The sequence below is a fragment of the Neopsephotus bourkii genome, unplaced genomic scaffold (assembly GCF_033783945.1).
Source record: "Neopsephotus bourkii isolate Nb327-2 ecotype Australia unplaced genomic scaffold, CSIRO-AGI_Nbou_v1 NB_1675, whole genome shotgun sequence".
NCBI classification, from domain to species: domain Eukaryota; kingdom Metazoa; phylum Chordata; class Aves; order Psittaciformes; family Psittacidae; genus Neopsephotus; species Neopsephotus bourkii.
Genome location: NW_026902149.1, coordinates 718,489 through 736,119, shown reverse-complemented (window position 1 = coordinate 736,119; position 17,631 = coordinate 718,489). Strand labels below are relative to the sequence as shown.

General features: G+C 49.0%; 1 protein-coding gene across 2 annotated transcripts; it reads right to left on the bottom strand.

Moving 5' to 3' along the window:
* Positions 1–4,839: 4,839 nt before the first annotated feature.
* On the bottom strand, positions 4,840–16,169 carry MKS1 (MKS transition zone complex subunit 1). 2 transcript variants are annotated; one of them, XM_061375750.1, is made up of 18 exons: positions 16,045–16,167; positions 15,866–15,969; positions 15,718–15,794; positions 15,312–15,467; positions 14,805–14,902; positions 14,482–14,610; positions 14,062–14,166; positions 13,498–13,606; positions 12,124–12,180; positions 11,216–11,258; positions 10,655–10,717; positions 9,776–9,846; positions 8,835–8,904; positions 7,570–7,677; positions 6,885–7,018; positions 6,090–6,172; positions 5,915–6,012; positions 4,840–5,453 (listed from the first exon to the last, which is right to left on the bottom strand). In XM_061375750.1, the coding sequence occupies exons 1-18, from the start codon at positions 16,116–16,118 to the stop codon at positions 5,347–5,349; spliced, it is 1,686 nt and encodes a 561-aa protein (XP_061231734.1). In that variant the 5' UTR covers positions 16,119–16,167; the 3' UTR covers positions 4,840–5,346. The 2 variants fall into 2 exon arrangements, 1 of the variants encoding a protein (XP_061231734.1); XR_009728833.1 differs by lacking the exons at positions 4,840–5,453; positions 5,915–6,012 and having other exon boundaries at positions 7,570–7,718; positions 16,045–16,169.
* Between the last annotated feature and the right edge of the window lie 1,462 nt (positions 16,170–17,631).

The following is a 17,631-nucleotide window of genomic DNA, read 5'->3' as shown; positions in this document are numbered from 1 at the left end:
TGCTTCACCATTGCTTTTCCAAGGACAGGACTCCTGTCTCCACACTGCCCATGTCCAGGAGTCCAGCCGAGCTCCAGAGAAGCAGGAACACCAGTGAGCAAGGACGTAATGTTAGCAGGGAAGGGAAACTGCACTACTAGTGCCTGAGGCAATGCACCCAGAAAGGCATCTGACTGATGCGGGAAAGGGGAAGCACTGTGCCCCGTGCACAGGGGGCCTGTCCGCTGGCTGCAGTTTTGGATGGCCCACACTGGTGTGTCCAACCACTTCCAGCCCATCCTGTCCTGCGCACCTTGTACCATTCTCAGAGTGGTTTTGCTCAGCCCTAGGTTCTGGGAACCCTGGGAAGGTGGTGATGGCACAAGCGGGTGCCACAGCATCACAGCTCAGCTCTGCTGCCATGGGGTGAAGAGCTGCAGAGGCACACAGGGGCTTTGGGTGCTAACAGAGAAGAGTGAGCAGCATAGCAAAAACAGGGCCAAAACTGCATCCAGGATCAAACTACAGAAAGGAACAGACAGATCTATACATATACAGAGGTCTATGTGTGAAAGGACAGGACAAGGGGAATGGCTTTAAACTGACAGAGGGGAGTGTTATATGAGCTCTTAGGCAAAAGTTCTTCCCTTTGAGGGTGCTGAGGCTCTGACACAGGGTGCCCAGAGAAGCTGTGGCTGCCCCATCCCTGGCAGTGTCCAAAGCCAGGTTGGACACAGGGGCTTGGAGCAAGCTGCTCCAGTGAAAGGGGTCCCTGCCCATGCCAGGAGTTGGAACGGGATGAGTTTTAAGGTCCCTTTCCAACCCAAACCACCCTGTGATTCTGTGATTCCATGACATGCACAAAAAGAAGGAAAAAAAATCAAAATGTGACAGGAGAGGGGAAAGGCTGGAAAAGGAGAGGTGACCAAGGGGAAGAAGGAGGGAATCCAGGCCTTGCAAGCACAACTGCAGTGGAAACACTGGACATTGTAGGTGAAGTGTTGAGGAGCAAGCTGGGCTCTGTGTTCCCAGCAGCAAGAGAAGTGGCCGCTCATGTGGGTTACAGTTTGTCTGATCTCTCAGACTGCCAATACCACCTCCAGAGCCGTAAGAGCACCACAGTGCTCACAAGGATACCAGCAGCAGAAAACAAGATATCACAGGCACTGGCAGCGTGGGATGGGAACCCCCCAGAGGAACAATAACCACCTGGCAGGAATCACACACTCCCTCCTCTTCACGCCTCCAGCAGCAGCCCAAGCACAGGCTTTGCTCAGCTCAGGCACAAGCTGCCACTGTCAATTGCTCGGTACAAGAAAATTTGCTATATAAAAAACAAACCAAACCCCATCTGGAAGGGGTGATCTGTAGTCTCCATCTTCATGTAAAGAACAGGTTGAACAAATGGGCTTTAAGTCAAGCTTATGTTGCCTGAAGGAAAGCAGTGGACTAGATCTTGGTATCCAGCTTGACTTTTGAGGTTTTCCAAGGGCAAGTGAAGTTGCAGGAAGGCCACCATTCACTCCTGCCCAAAGGACCAGTCCTCTCCTTGTCAGATCTGGAAAGCTTGAAACAACCTGGAATCACATCTCCAAGACATATTTTTCTCTCACACACTGCAGAAACTGTTTTGAAAGTCAGATTTTCTTTAAGTATAAGAACTTGTGAATAAATTACAGAGAAGTCTGATTCCATCAGTTCTTTCTGATTTTGTGTTACTCTAGAAAACAATCCTGACAGATGAGAAAGGGAATCACCTCCAGTCTACACAGCACTAGGGTTCACTTTCAAAACCTGTGCAAACCAAAGCAGTGAGGAAAATTCAATCAAACTAAAGCAATCATTTCAGTGCAGGAAAAAGGCCCCACAGACACTTTATTCTTTGACTGATTCAATGGAGTGCTCGGGTCAGTTGTACTCTGGCTTGCACTGAAATACTGACATCAGCTTCAGGAACACAGGCTGCACCCTGAGAAGACAGTAAGTGTAATAAAAAGGCAGCTGGGGGTGAAAGGCAAAGCAGCCCAGTCCTTCACTTCACTGCCAGGAGAGCGCCTGCAGGGAGCTCTCCTCTTGACACTCCAACCCGGGGGCTAAGGTTAAAACACACCGAGACAACAAGCAGGCACCAGTAATTGTTTAGTAACAAGCACTGAAAGCGCACACTGCAGATGAAGCACTCCTCTCCCTCCTCACATGCTACACAGCAATGAATCTCTGCAGGACACATGCCTGCTGCAGCTCCTTCTGCCCCAGGGCAGCCCCATAAGGGGAGGATTGCTGTGGCCGGGGCCCTCGCAAGCCCTGGGATGGGACCAAGCCAAAGAAGTGGCTGAGGTTTGCTGGCAAGGCTGCAGTCTGAAGTTATCATAGCCCAGTTCTTCCTTAGCTGAGAGCAAACACCATTCCTTTGGTCTGCCTTCATCAGTGGAAAGCAGCTCCCCAGTCACCTCAACGACTCATTTCTCCATTTCCTACTTGTTACATTTACACTGGAACTTCTAATAGCTGCTGATCTACATTGCACAAGCCCTGCCAACTGCCCACAGCCTTTTCGTCCACCAAGCCACCATTTCTACCAACATTACCCTTTGTTTCCCCAGTTTATTTAATGAGATGCCCAGAAGGTCCCTAGGGACTGAGCTGGCTCCTGCCCCCATGCAGACCACACCATGGGTTAAGGCTGCAGGATCCAGACTCAGTTCACAGCATCCCCCAGCCTGCCAGGCTCCCATCCTATCAACTAGTGCTCTCTTGTCCCAAGCTCTGATGCACCCAAAACTGTCTCTTCCTCTCCCTTCTCCCGTTGAGTTTCACTGCAAAGGCTCTGTACAGGGGAAATTGTCAGGGCTGAAAGTGAGGTCACAGGCCTCTGCTGCCCCCATGGGCCATCTCTTACTTCACCTGTGCATACCTTGTGGATGCACAGCCCCTGCTGCTCCAGGTGGCTGGGCTCCTTGGCAAGCTCAAAGCACAAGCCCTGCGCCAAAAACCAGTTTTGACTTAAAGATCCATATTTCCATACATGTATATGTACCTGCTGTTTATATTTATGAAAAAGCATGTTCAAACAACATTTGCAGAAGGATTTCTCCAAAACATCATTTATGAGCACCCTTTTGTTCTGTCAGGCCAAGGAGGCTGCAAGTACAAAGGTGTAAATCTGCTAACAATGCCTTACTTTGGAAGAATTGCCTGCTTGGTTCAATTTTCCTCTCCTGAGTTCCTGTGAGATTTTACACTCTTAAGCGTAAAATTAACTATTTATCCAGCAAAAGTCCTACCATGATGTAAACCTTACTGCATCTCTGTGTGACCTTAACAGCTAATACACTCAATTCAGCAAATCCTGCCTCATAAAAGCACTGAGCAACAAGCATGTGTCAGGAACGTGACCTTCTAACCAGTAGAGTCTACTCTGTGACAGGCTCTGCCGTTGGCATGATCTCCGTCAGAAAGGTGTTCTGTTACATTATTGATAAAAAGAGTATTCTCTTAACCTTGTAACTCAGTCCTGAGAAGGGTCTCTGAGATGTGCAATTCAGCTATTATAAGCTGAATTATTTTTATAAGCTATATAAGCACAACAGAAATACCCAGAGGGAAATCAAGTATTGCTCAGATAGCCTGCAATAAACACACAGGGCCATGACGTGAATGAGCATCAAAAACCAAGAGATAGCAAGTGCTGCATTCTCCCCGAGTGCTTCACCCCTGGGCACTGAGTGGGTCAAGCTCTGCAAAATGTGACTGTTCAAGACCATCATGAGCACACACCTCAATTCTGCTGCTCCAAACTGGGCATGTGCCTTCACAGCCACCACATCAAAAGTGGAGACCTGACTCATGCGCAAGACACATCATCCAGCTCGAGGCCAAGGACACTGTGCTCTGCTTAACAGGCCATGCTATCTAATACATGCTGGCAGCCTCTGCCATCAAAACAGAGGGGCAGCAGGCAAGGAGGGAGTGCAAAAACCCTGCTGTAATTGAATTTGCCAGACCTCCAAGCTGACAGATGTGGAACTTACAACAAAGGTCGAGGAGGAACAAACGCAGGAGTTTGGTTTTCCCAGTGAAGGCTGGGACAAGATCAAAACAGCAAGAAGGGAGCAAGGAAGACAGGAGATAACGGAGTACCAGGGAAGAGGAGAATGTATTAACAATCACACACAGCTGCAACCACGACCCTCATGTTCCCTGCAAAGGAAGAACATGCAGAGCACAAGGAGGAAGGCCAATTCCTATTCTATATTCTGCCTGTGAATTCTAACTCAACAGAAACATTCAGATCTGTATAGTCTCAGCCTGAGATTTTTCTTTCTATCCTTTTTGCTGGGAGCAGAGAACACAGGGAATTGTGACTTGTGCACAGATCAACACAGCACCATCAGTCTGCAGGTAGCCTTAAGACAGGAACAAAAATGGCAGCAGGGGGAAACCAGCCTGAGAAAAGAAGAAAGTGGGTAGAGACTGGGTACACACGTGCTTCCCAGGAAGCAATACAGCATCCTGAAACCAGAGATGGAACAAGGAACCACAACCCAAATGAACAGCTACAACAGTTCAAAGTTCAGCTGCTGTGCAAATGTTCGAATCTGCCCTTATCTGCAACCTGTCCAACCCAGCCAGAGTTCTACTGGGAACTAATGGGAATGCATGTTTTCAGCTGGATTTCTGAACAGAAAGAATCCTCCTGATCATCACTGCAGAGTCAGAAACATGCACATACAAGGAACCACTGAATGTAAGCCTCTTTGCCAGTTCTCCATCTGCCAAACATAATTCCTTTAGTTTGATTTCATATATTACATGTGGCAGAAAGCTCTCTAGAGGAATGAATCAATCTTAAGGCACAAGTGGACAGATTCATTTTACTGTTGACTGACCTATAGCTACAAATACTGACAACAATTATCAGAACTTCTGAAGTTCTCTACTCATTTCAATAACTCTCAAGCAGCATTTACACCCTGACCTTCAACACCTCCTCTTCTTGAAGAAGAAAAATAAACACACCACATCATGCAGACTTGATTCTCACCATTTACTACTTAACTCCTGAAAAGGCATTCAAGGCTCCACAGGTCCTATGTTATTATTTTAGTCTGCTCAGCAGAAAAGTGAACAATTGGCTGTATCGTTAGAGCCTGGGAACAAAATGCATTGAGAAAATGGAGCTCATTCCATAGCTACCTGTGGAAGTGCAGCTATTCGGGATCTGCTACAGGCTCCTACCCTCACCCAGGGAAAATGACAAAAGAAGGGCTTCAGAAGCTTCCCAACACCAGCACTGTGACTCCTGCTGAACAAATGGAGCTTGTGTGGGAGCGATGTTAAACACTCGCCTGCAGCAGAGGTGGTCGATCAAGGTTCCTGCGACTGGTGCACAGTGGAGGCAGAGGTGCTGATGAGGTCCTGAGAAAGGCTCTCGCGTGCTTCCTGCATCCGGCGTCGTGCTCTCTGGAAAGCCTCTATAACACAGCAGGTAACAGCAAGCCAGAATGCATCAGACAGTCAAAGGGAAGGGGAGGAGTGCCTCTCTCTAGTGAACATCATCTCTCCTGTCCCTGGAGCCTCACTTCCTATTTCTAGGTGCTACCAAAAAGCACCTGGCCCTTGCAGCCCTCTTCACTTATTTCTAGCACTGTCTTTGCTCCGTGCATAATGAAATCGGAGGCAGAGCCTTTGCATCTGTGCCACAAGCTATGCTCAGTGCCCAGCGTAGGCTTTGTCCTCACAGAGTGGTTATCCCTCATGCCTCCTGCAGTTTCCACCTCAGATTTAATTTCTGCTATGGAGTCAGAGAGCTCATGATGCAGGGACCAGTTATCCTCACAGTAACAGATTCTCCTGAAACACCCTGCCCTCTCTGTAAAAAGGGGACAAATGTGAACCAAAGGCTCGCCAGGGAGAATGACACTGAAAGCCCTACCCAAAACACTGTAGACAGAGCTCTGCTGTCTGAAGCCTCCAAGTTGGTCCAGAACACTCTGCATGCGCTGCCTCTTGCCACTGGTTTCCAGAAAGGCCCTGCACAGAGGTACAGGTTAGGTCAGGGCTGGCAAAATACAGCACACAAGATGGAGCTCGTACCCTGCTGCACTCACTTAGACTGCTGCAGGCAGTACAGCCGGAATGTGACGCTCCCGGTTGTCTCTGTGCGAAAACCAAAGCGGCTCAGACGCTCTCCCTGCAAAGGCAGCACAAGTTAAGAGAAACTGCAGCCTGCAAGCTGCTGCAGCAGGCTGAGCCCAGGAGCACTGCCCACCAGCAGCATGCACTCCTGTGGGGACAGTCTCCCCCTTCCCCACTGCACATGGAAAGGGAGGCTAGAAAGAAGGGCTGTGCTGGGGCAGGTCCTAAACACAAGTGTAGTGGAGGAAGGTTTCAACAACTGCACCAGGGTTTGCTCCCACACAAAGCTGCCAAGGCCAGCTTGCTCATTACACCAGCAAGCAGCTTTCTTAAGAACATGAGATCTCTGCCCGCCGTACACCCATCGGTGTCCTGCTTCAGGAAACTCTTCCAGGCACAGTACAGCTCAGACTCCTTACCAAAACACAGGAACAAGTCTATAGCTGGTAACAACTGCTGACCTGACAGACACTTTTCAGAGAGAGCCAGCACAAGCAGGGTAAGTCAAGGCTTTGGACCATGTCCACCCACTTCTCTAAGCTGTACACACCTGAGAAGGCAGAAAGCTCTGCCTCAGCATTTGCCAATTCCTCTGTTCATGGCCACAAGTCTCACAGAGGAGACACTTCTTTACTCAGAAGGACTGGGCCACCACCTCATCCTTGTTCAAACCCAATCTAGGCTGTCTGGACAGCCACAGACATCTGAAGCTGACAGCATAACCCATCATCTCCAAGCCAGAGCAATGCCCTGGCAACTGAGCCCACCTCAAAGGTTGATGGTGTCCTGACGTAGGTTATGTCCTCCAGCTCAGGAGATCCTCCAATGAAAAATCTCCTCAGCTCAGCAACTGTTCCCAGCTCCACAGGGCGCCAGGTAGGGATGGTGAAGTTATGGACACCTGACCCAGGACAACAGGACAGCCTTAGCAGCTATGACCAGCAGCCTACACAGAGTCACTAAGGGCAGCATGGTAGATGGATACCTGCTGACTCAAACCACAGGAGGCTGAAAATGGAAACACTCCACTGTATCTCTAGAACATTTCCCAGTGAGTCAGCCCCATCAGTCACACAGCGTGGAAAGAACCACCTGCCCATGAAGAGCATCTCCTTACTACACATGGGTGTCAGAACAGTTGCAACCTTCAGACTCCGTATGGGACAGAGAGTTCTACTGCTGTGGTAAAGATGGATATGCAGCACCACCCAGGAGCTTTATCACAAAAGGTTTGGTGACAGAACCACCAAAGTAGCAAGAACAGCAACACTGGATGTGTCTCCACAAGGCAGAATGGTGCAGGATGCAACAAATCCTTCTTTGCTGCCCCACAGACAGCTAGCTATACCCTGCAAAGCCTCCCCAGGACCAGCTGAATCCATCCCCAAGAGAACACTCTTCTGCCCTCATTCTGCCAGTCTTCTAGACTCATTCTGCCCAAGTATGTTTTACCTGGAGATGCTGGCAGCACCAAAGAACCATACCCTTCCACACGGTATCTCTGCCAGAAATCCAGGGACAGGACCTCAAAGTAGAGAACAGGCCACTGAGGGAGACTCTCTGCAAGGAAGGGAAGCAGATCACAGCTTTGTGAGGGAAAACTATCATAGAGAAAAAAAGCCAAAGGACTAAATGCCCAACTCCATTAGCAGGACATCCTTCCTTTATTTCTTCTACAACCACTAACTGAGACATGTTGGTCATTATTTTCCCCCAGAAAAGTTGAACCCTCAGGCTTGAGGATGTCCTCCTTTTGGCATTTAAACTACAACAGCAGATGAAAACAGAATTACTGATGTTTGAAATTTGGGAACATCATTTGCTCTGACAGCAAATCCAAGCTGGTTCCTCGGTTATCTTTGAGCAGACAAGACAAAATCTGTAACTGATCTGATGCCAAACAGAGAAAACTTTATCTCTGACCCTTCCCACCGTTATCGGGGGATTAGTATGTTGGATTCTCCTATGGGTCCCCAAGCATTTCTTTTTTCCACAATGAAACAACTCATAGAATAACTAGGCTGAAAATTCATTAGTGCTGCTTGAATACACAAATCCAACACGTGCACTGGATTCAAGTGGCAAGGCATGCCACAAAGCTGCCCCTAGCAATTGCAATCCAAAGAGCAACTGGGGTTGGTGAGGAAGCAGCAGCTGCGCAGTGAAGCAGCAGGAACAGGCAGCAAAGCCCAGCTTAACAGAGCTGGAAGTTTCAGAGTGACATAAACTACACAAAGATTACACAGGTCACTGAGTGTGTCTACAAATGTAAGGCTTAGCACAGAGCTTCAGTCGTGCACAAAAAATCTGCCTGGTTTTTCTGCTGTGGTATCCCAGGGCTCTGTGCAGTACGTGGGGCATGGCAACACTGCCCAGCATGCCGGGTATCCCAAGGCAGAAAAGGGATCCAAGATGTTTTTCAACTGGACATAGCTGACTACAGCCTGGAAGCAGAGCAACATCAATGCATACATACAAATGCTAATGCACTGCTGGGCAGGGCAAATACAGTATGTGTCCAGAGGCTGTGTGGTGACAGGGTAAACAACTGCTGAAAGATCAACAACTCCCTTTATTTAAATCTGTCCTTTCATGTTGGAGAGGGGCCAGCAAAGTGCCAGACAGCACCAGGCCTACACTGCATCCAAAGATTTCAGTTTTACATGTCAGAGCAATGAGGAAATTCGTGTGGAAGTGAGCAAAACCGAAAAACCCACCTTCTGATTCAGCTCCTTCAGTGAAAAACATCTCCAAAGTGAAGGGGTAGCTGAAGTATGCCACGTTCTCCTAGAGAGGGAACAAAACAGATCAAGTGCCTGGACAAGAGAATTCACCACCAGCACTGCAGGGGGCACAGAGAGAAGAGAGAAAAAAAAACTAATGGTATAAAACAGGTAATGGTGCCCAAACAATATTGGTTGTATCACACTAACAAACACCTGACTGCACAGTGCACCTACTGAGTACACTCCTGAGTGCCATGAAGACGGAATGGGCTGTTAAAAAGAATGAAAAAGGGGAAAGAGTAGCACCCACAAATGACAATTCAGCCAACTGTGGGAGTACTACATTGCCACAATCTCTCTATGAGCCAAGCAAAATACTTCAAACAATGTACAACAGAAATGCTGTATGGTAATTATTTTTGTGATATGCAAACTAGCTCACATAAAAGCCATTTACAAGTTGATAAAATTCGAATTTTCTAAGAGAAGAGCTGGAGACAGCAATGGAACCAACTTCCCACACAGGAAGAGGGCTTTATTTTGAGAAATCAGTTTTGACTTTGTGCATTCCTGCCCCAGGCCAGCCAAAACGATGCTTTGTTAACTGAACATTTGAGACACAAAATCAAAACTTTGAATTTGAAACACAAAAATTAAAGCTCCAAAGGCAATCGATCAGCTAGAAGGAAGAAAAAAGTGACATTCCAGAAACTGCTCTGAAGCACTTTCATCTGATCTAGTTTTATTTGGAACCAGTGGCACTATGAAAGATGGCAAATATAACTAGAATGAGGAGAATCCCAAACATGCTTGGCTCTTGAAAGGAGTTCTCAAGCCAAGACCTTTGCTAAATATATTTGTAACTTGTTACACCTGTTCCACTTCAAAGAATGCCTGTTCAAACTGCTCTGCACGTCTGAAAGTGTCCTTACCCAGCCCAATGCCTTGGTGGCACAGGTCTGCGTCACTCCTGATAGCTGCTGAGACGCTGGGCTCGACCACTCTGGGAGGAGAACATGAGCACAGCAGTGAACACTTTGGGTGACAGGGAGGACTCACAAACCAGAGCAGCCCAAAGAATGTCAGTCCCAGATGACTGGGATAACAGATAACATCACCCACACTGAATATCCCCTAGATGTGTCCCACCCTGTCCTGTTCCAGGCAATGGCTGCTCCCCACAACCTCCTGGAACAGCTGATGAAAAGCACCAGCCCTTTCTTAAGAAAGTAGTACAAACTTCTCTAAATGCACTGGGTAGCAAAAGCAGTACCTCTTTGGACAAATGTCAGGGTATCAACAGAGAGGGGAAGCCAGAGCCATAGCTTCAGGGAAATTAAACATGCAGCAGGATGTGCCTGTTAGTGCTGAAGCCTTATTTGTAAGTCAAAATTCTTATTTATCAGTCAATTTTGTGTTAGTGTCAGCACAAAACATGGAACATGACAGCAAGCACTGAAATCAGGAGAGGTCACTGCTGAGGTGGAGAAGATAGCAAGACTGTTCTCTGCAGGACAAGGGATGAACTTTGGGCAGGCTGCTGGACACCATCACCACCGGTTGAGAAGCCAATGGACCTCTGTGTCCCAGCCTAATTTGGAAGAGATGAGAGAGGAAGATGCTATTTTCTCCCAAATATTAATTTAATCCAAACTTTTTAAGTTATGCAATTTTAGCTCTGAAGACCTCTAACTAGATCCCAGGCAAACATTAACTTCTACTGAATTTTAGCAGAGCTGATCTGATGGACCAGCAGAAGCACATTTCATCCCTTAAACTGCTGTGATATGGCTGGAAATGTGAACACTTACGATTTGGCAGCTCCACGAAGAAATAGATGTAGAGGTTGTCATACTCATAGCCTTGAGCTGAAACTGAGCAGAGAGAATGAATGTCAGCTGCTCACTTCCAAACTCCTCCAGAACTCACAGCAGACTTTTGGGAGAGCCAGCACCAATAACCTCAGGTTTTCTCAGTTACTGCTGGAAGCTGGGAAAAGCCAGGGCTTTCAAAGTAACAAAATATGGCCCTCAAAGAAGACTTCTCTACACTAGTCCTGTCCTCATATCAGATTAGGGACATCACACACTTAATTGCTTTCTTTGCTATAATCTCTATTAACATCCCAATTTGCTCTCTTTTTTCAGATGTTTGTCTTCCTAGCACAGCTGCAGTATTTGTAACCTCCAATCTGGAAATGCCACTCAAGGCCTTAGTCTGCAAAACCAGGAGAGGAGAAGTAAAGGATTCTAGGGCGAGAATCACCTTCTCTGGACCAGCCTGTGATCCAAGAACCCTTGGACCCTTCAAAGCCTCAGCTATCCCCGCAGATCCACAGTTAACTGTAGTTACAGTTTAGAATAAGGACTCACCTATTTCTCCATTCACAAACAGCCGCAGTGTACCAGGAAGGGTCTGTAAGAATGAGCAGACAAGCAAGGTAAAATGCTCAGTGACCACTGGTGGAACCTCAAACAATCCCCTCCCAGCAGTCCTCATACAGGTATGTCACAGATGTTTGTACATGAATGATTCAGACTGCTGGCCAGGTAGGAGTCATGGCTTCTCATATCACTTTCCGGAAGCAAAGAGCGCCTCTGGAGAGAGGTTCTCTAGAGAGACCAAATTCCTTGGCTGCAGGAGTTTACTGTTCTGTAAATCAGTCTCTTACAGACTTCAAAACGGATATAAAATGTACTGAGAAGTCACCTGCAGAAATCATAGTCCTGTGTTCTCCTGAGGTGTTCCTGCACTTGCCCCAAGTGGGGGAAGGAGGAGGAAGCACAGGACAAGCTGAGACACTCTACTAAGTATAACAAAGTAGAACTTTCACATTTTGACAAACAAGATTTGAGCAAAAAAAAAAGACTGTAGTCTGGGTAATTCAGTGAGAAGGGAAACTAAAAGAGTTTGGGGGTGGGAAGGGCTGTTCACCTGAACAAAGTGGCACAAGGACACGTTTGACATTCAAGAAGTTAACAGCAATCACTATCCCAAGAGATATAAATCTTCTTGAAGTGGTACAGTCAAAGGCCTTCACACAAAGCATGCGGTCTCACAGAGACTGCAGTGCTCAGCACGTGCTGCTGCTGGCCTGACAGACACAGGAGGGATCTCTGTAGGGCTCACATCCATTGTAACCCATCCCTTTGGACCTTTACTGCAAGGTAAAGGCTGCCAACACCCTAGAATGAAACAGTCTTTGGAGACTGTGGTACAAACAGCAGCCATGCTAACCAGCTCAAGAGTCTGCAAAAGCATCAGGGCTTCAGGTACTCACCATTTCAAACTCTGAACCTACAAGACCACTGAGGTATTCCTTGTACTGGCCATACAGCTGCAACCACAGAACAAACGCATTAGAAAAGTGTCTTTCTGATTATATTTTTACTTATTGCAAAGTTTGTAATGGATGTAACTTAACCCCAATCTAAGCTGTCAACAGGCTTAGTACACAGGGTTTTTAACTGCTATAGCAGAAGTAGGGAAATAGGAATCTACGAGAATAAAGGCGTGCAACTGCTAACACTGCCGAGAACTTCAGCTTCAGAGAACACCTCACCAAAGGCCACTCTAAGGGATAAAGAAGCCACCTGTGTGCTGGGCTGCATCAAAAGCAGCGTGACCAGCAGGTCAAAGGAGGTGATCCTGCCCCTCTACTCTGCTCTCATGAGACCCCACTTGCAGCACTGTGTGCAGTTCTGGAGTCCTCAACCTAAGGACACAGAGCTGTTGGAGCAAGTCCAGAGGAGGTCATGAGGATGATCGGGGGACTGGAGCACCTCCTGTATGAAGACAGAATGAGAAAGTTGGGGCTGTTCAGCCTGGAGAAGAGAAGGCTGCATGGAGACCTCATAGCAGCCTTCCAGTATCTGAAGGGGGCTATAAGGATGCTGGGGAGGGACTCTTCACTGGGGACTGCAGGGATGGGCCAAGGGGTAATGGGTTCAAACTTAAACAGGGGAAGTTCAGGTCGGATGTAAGGAGGAAATTCTTTCCTGTGAGGGTGATGAGGCACTGGAACAGACTGCCCAAGGAAGTTGTGAATGCTCCATCCCTGGCAGTGTTCAAGGACAGGCTGGAAAAAGCCTTGGGTGCCATGGTTTAGTGTGAGGTGTCCCTGCCCATGGCAAGCGGGTTGAAGCAAGATGATCTTAAGGTCTTTTCCAAACCTAACTATTCTATGATGCTAAGTACCTTTATGAACTGCCACATCCAAGAAGGCAATTCAGAAAGATCAGTACATGAGATCCTGGCACATTCCAGATAACAAGAAATCATTCAATAAGTATACAGGAAGAAAGGAGATTGAGGAAATCGTCTGCCAGCTGCTCAAAAGCAAAGGAAAACCATTGGCAGGTGATAGTAGAAAGGCATGAATTTAGGTGGTTTCTTGCACCACTTCTCACTGCATCACTGCAGAGGCCAACACAACTAATATCAGGCAAGGCCTCTACATACAGTGAGAAATAAAGCACTTGGAATATTTGCTGGAGTTTTCAAATAGCTGGGGCTGTCTGTGAGTGATATTCACTTTGTCACCTTTAGGTGTCTAAAGCACAACTATGTCTCTATAAGGGTCACAGCGCAATTACATCTCCCTTTGTCAAATCAAGAGGACTAGTCAGTATGATCAGTGGAGGTTGGTCCTTACGTCTCTGAACACACGCTGCTCACGTTCCTCATCCTCTGGCTGCATTTGGACAGATGCATTCTCAATGGTGTATTTCCACACCTCATGCTTCTCTCCATCCACTTCAATCCTGCAGAGCCCCAAAACACATGGGCAAAATTCCCCCATTAAGCAGAGAACAGGCAGCAACAGCATCAACTGTGCCAGCAGTCCTCCCTCCACCAGGCCCGTGCAGCAACCAAGGGCACTAATGGCCCTCTCCTCATTCCCAAGTGCCTGCTAGCATCAATGACTCAAAAAGGGAGACTTGCCTGTGCCCAGCATATGCATAAACTCCATCCCTAGGGATTGGCACCAAAGCCCCACACATCCCACATGCAGTGACGCCAAGCACAAGTACAGAATAATCTTGTCTCAGAACAAGTTAATAATAAAGTTAAATAACATGGAATAAAGTTAAATAACATGGAATAAAGTTAAAAAACATCCCTCAATTAAAGTGCTGATCTATTGACTGAAGCAGGACCAGGAAACAGCAGTTTCAGACCTATCAGCCCATGGAAGTACCAGCACTGCCCCACTCACTGGTAGGCTCCTTTGGTGCCAGTAAAGTCCGGCTTCACTGTGATCACTCCATTGTCGTCCACCTTGATTGTGCAAAGAATATGTTCACACTCCCTGCGACCAAGCCTAATGGAAGACATCAGGAAACACAGTCTAAAGAGAGACTACTCTTGCTCTGGAACAGCAAGCTGGTAAAGGCCCATAGGGTACAGAAAAAAACAAACACACACATACTTTCCTACATTAGCTTAAAAAGCCTTTTGGAGGGATACACGCAGTTACCTCCCAAATGAGGGAAGAGACAGAAAGAAATAGCAAGTCAGAGTTACCAAACTCTTGGAATTCTCTCCCCTTAACTAATGAAAGAAAAAAGGATTTGAGTAAGGAGGGAAGACAAGTTTTTCTTCTGGGGAATTAAGGTCACTTCAGGATTTTACTTACTTCCCATAAGGTCCCAAGTCCCCCATGATGTACATGGTCTGGACAGGAGTGTTAATCACATGACTACTCCTTATAAATTCATCTGAGGGTTTCCAGGTGATGATTTTTGACTTCAGAGAACCTGCTTCTCTGTCAACAACAGAACAGCACCAGTCACAGCTCACTTCAGCAATCCGGCACAAGCAGCACCAGTCCCCCATAACAAGGAACTGCTGGATTCCAAGTTTGACACAGCTCAACTTCCACAGACCAGGCTTCTCTGTGGATGGGGCACCAGCTCCAGGAAACCTGCATTAGCAAGCTCTGAGCCCATTTGCACTCACATTGGCCTGCAGTCTTGTCTCCTCCTCCTCACATTGGCCATCCTCTCTGCCAGATAAGATGGCACCTCATGTTCTGAGTCAGTTACCTTCTGGAAGTACTGGAGGAGAGAAACAGATGGGCACTAGCTTCATTGTAACAGGACATCCTTCCCACAGCTTCACTTCTGGAGGAGAGAACAGCATGCTCACATGCTGAGACAAACTGCTAGAAGATTTGCTGGTTTTGTAGTAAACTACAGCTAACCTCCACCCAGCAAGTTACCTACAAATCAATGTTACAAAGCCAAGTCCCTCCAGGCTGAGGGACTATCATTCTGAAACAGGAAGATCTCATCCCAGGTCTGAGGCACCAAGTGAAGCTGCTCTGCAGAGACAGTATGCGCTCCTGCATACAGGAAATCTGGCTTGCTGCTGCATGGCCAAGACCTGACACATGTTCCCTCTGTGGCAGGTCCAGTGATTCTGACAGACACTGCTGTATAAACTATGTGTAACTCAGACTGGTACCTCCTCCAGGTTGGTGAACCGGTCGTGATCCGTGTAGGTGAAGATGCGACAGTTTTTCCGGCCTCCAGCCCTCTCCAGTTTGCGGATCTCCTCCCAGTACTGCCGGTCCAGGGGTGTCTGGCAGGCAGACTCATTCTGGTACAGATCCACCTCAAACTGAGAGCACAGCAGGTTGAGCACCAAAGCTGCCTTTCCCCAGCCCAGCCCAACCACACTTTCCAGCCGAGATTCCCAAACCCATCGCACAGAGAGACAAAATCCTTTGGGAATACCAGCAGACAGCCCGAGAACGGGCTCCGGCACCGGCCGGATGCCCGCCTGGGGCGCTCGGGCATCGCGGGTCACCCCGCAGCAGGACTCCGCGGGGCCACCCCAGGAGCACCGCCCGCGTCAGCCGCAGGCCCACCTGGCTGAAGAGCTTCTCCTGCCACCCCACCTCGGCCTCCTCCTCCTCCTCCTCCTCCTCCGGGGGCCGCCGGGCACCTGCGGGACACGGCTCGGTTACGCCCGCCCGCTCCCCCTTGCTCCCCGTCCCCTGCTCGGGCCCCACGTACCGGTCCCGGCGCGGTCGGCCAGGCCCGGGAGCACGGGGCTGGCGAGCGGCGGCGGGGCCTGCGGCAGGAAGGGCCCGGACGAGGTGCCCCGCCAGAGGCGGACCCTGCGGGGAAGGAGGGAGCGTGACGGAGGCGGATGCGGGCCTGAGGCCGGCCTGGGGCCGGGAACGGCCGCTCACCGGAGGCGCAGGTTGCTCACGGGGTCACGGGACCGATACACGGCCCCGCCCGCGCCGCTCAACACCGCCGCCATGGCGCGGGGCCGCCGCCTCGCTATGGAGACGGCACGGCGCGCACAGCGCCTCCTTGCGGTCCGGAGGAATGGCCTCCCGCCGCTCCCGGGAGCGTTTTGGTCCGTTCCCGTTGGAACGCTGCAGGAGGCACACCGGCGGTGAGCGCGCGGTGCCGCGTCACAACCCCTGGGGGTCAGATCTCAGGAGCATTCGCTACGGTGAGCATTCCCTGGGGGGTATCCCGAGGCATCCCCAGGTCCCGAACATCGGCTGCCACTGCCACTGGAGATCCCAAGGACAGGAAAAGCCATTTGGAAAAGCAGGGAGCTGATGCAGCTGTACAAAAGTCACAGAGAAATATCTTCATCTGTATCTCCTGGGCAAGTACAACACCCTAACATCGCTGTTCAGCTCTCTAAAATCTAGTATCAGTAAGTGGTAATGGGACCTATGTTATTAGAGAGATGTGGCACATCTTTGGCACCTGAGACAGAAAGAAAAGGTGTAATTATGCGGCACATTCTCATCAGTTTTTTGCACAATCCGAGCTTGAACAGCCCATACTGCTTATGTCAAATTTGACATGACAGTAAGGATCGGGCTGTCACACACACACTGTATTGCAGCAGTTTGTTGACTTCAATACTTCAATAGTCCCCATTAGAGTGAGAAAATACCACTGGCCCACAGCTTGTGTGGGGTACAAATGGGAGCAGCTACCAACAGAGAGGTGAGAGGCATCAATAAGGGACCTGGACAGGATGGAGAAATGGGCTGCCAGGAACATCAGGAAGTTCCAAAAGGAAAACAGCAAAGTCCTGCCCCTGGGCAGGAACAGCCCCAGGCACCAGTATCTGCTGTGCAGCAACCAAGTGGACACCAAGGTGAACTTGAACTAACCACGTGCCCTTGCAGCAAAGAAGACTACGGACATCCTAGGCTGCATTAAGAGGATCACTGCCAGCAGGTCAAGGGAGGTGATCATTCCTCTGCACTGGTGACCACCAACCAGTTCTGGGCTCCACAGTACAAGACAGACATGGACATACTAAAGAGAGTCCATCAAAGGGCTATGAAGATGAAGGGACTGGAACATCTGCCCTATAAGGAAAGGCTGAGAGGACTGGGATTGCTCAGCATGGAAAAAGCACAGGGGGGCCTGACTGATGTGTGTCAATACCCAAAAGAGGCATGCAAAGAGAATGGAGACAGGCTCCAGCGGTTCCCAGTGCAGGACCAGAGGCAAGGGGCACAACTGAAACACAGGAGGTTCCCTCAGCATGTGGAAGCAGATTCTCCTGTGAGGGTGACTGAGCACTGGCATGGGTTGCCCAAGGAGGTTGTAGGGTCTCCACCCATGGAGATATTCCAAAGCCAAACAGCCATGGTCCTGGGCAGCCTAGGAGGCCCTGCCTGGGCAGGGGTTGGATGAGACGACCTCCAGGCACTCTGAAATCCCACCCTGTCTCTGTCCAGGAAGCACATTCCTGTCACCCCTCATGCCAGACCTAGCACTTGTGCATCGAATGCTCT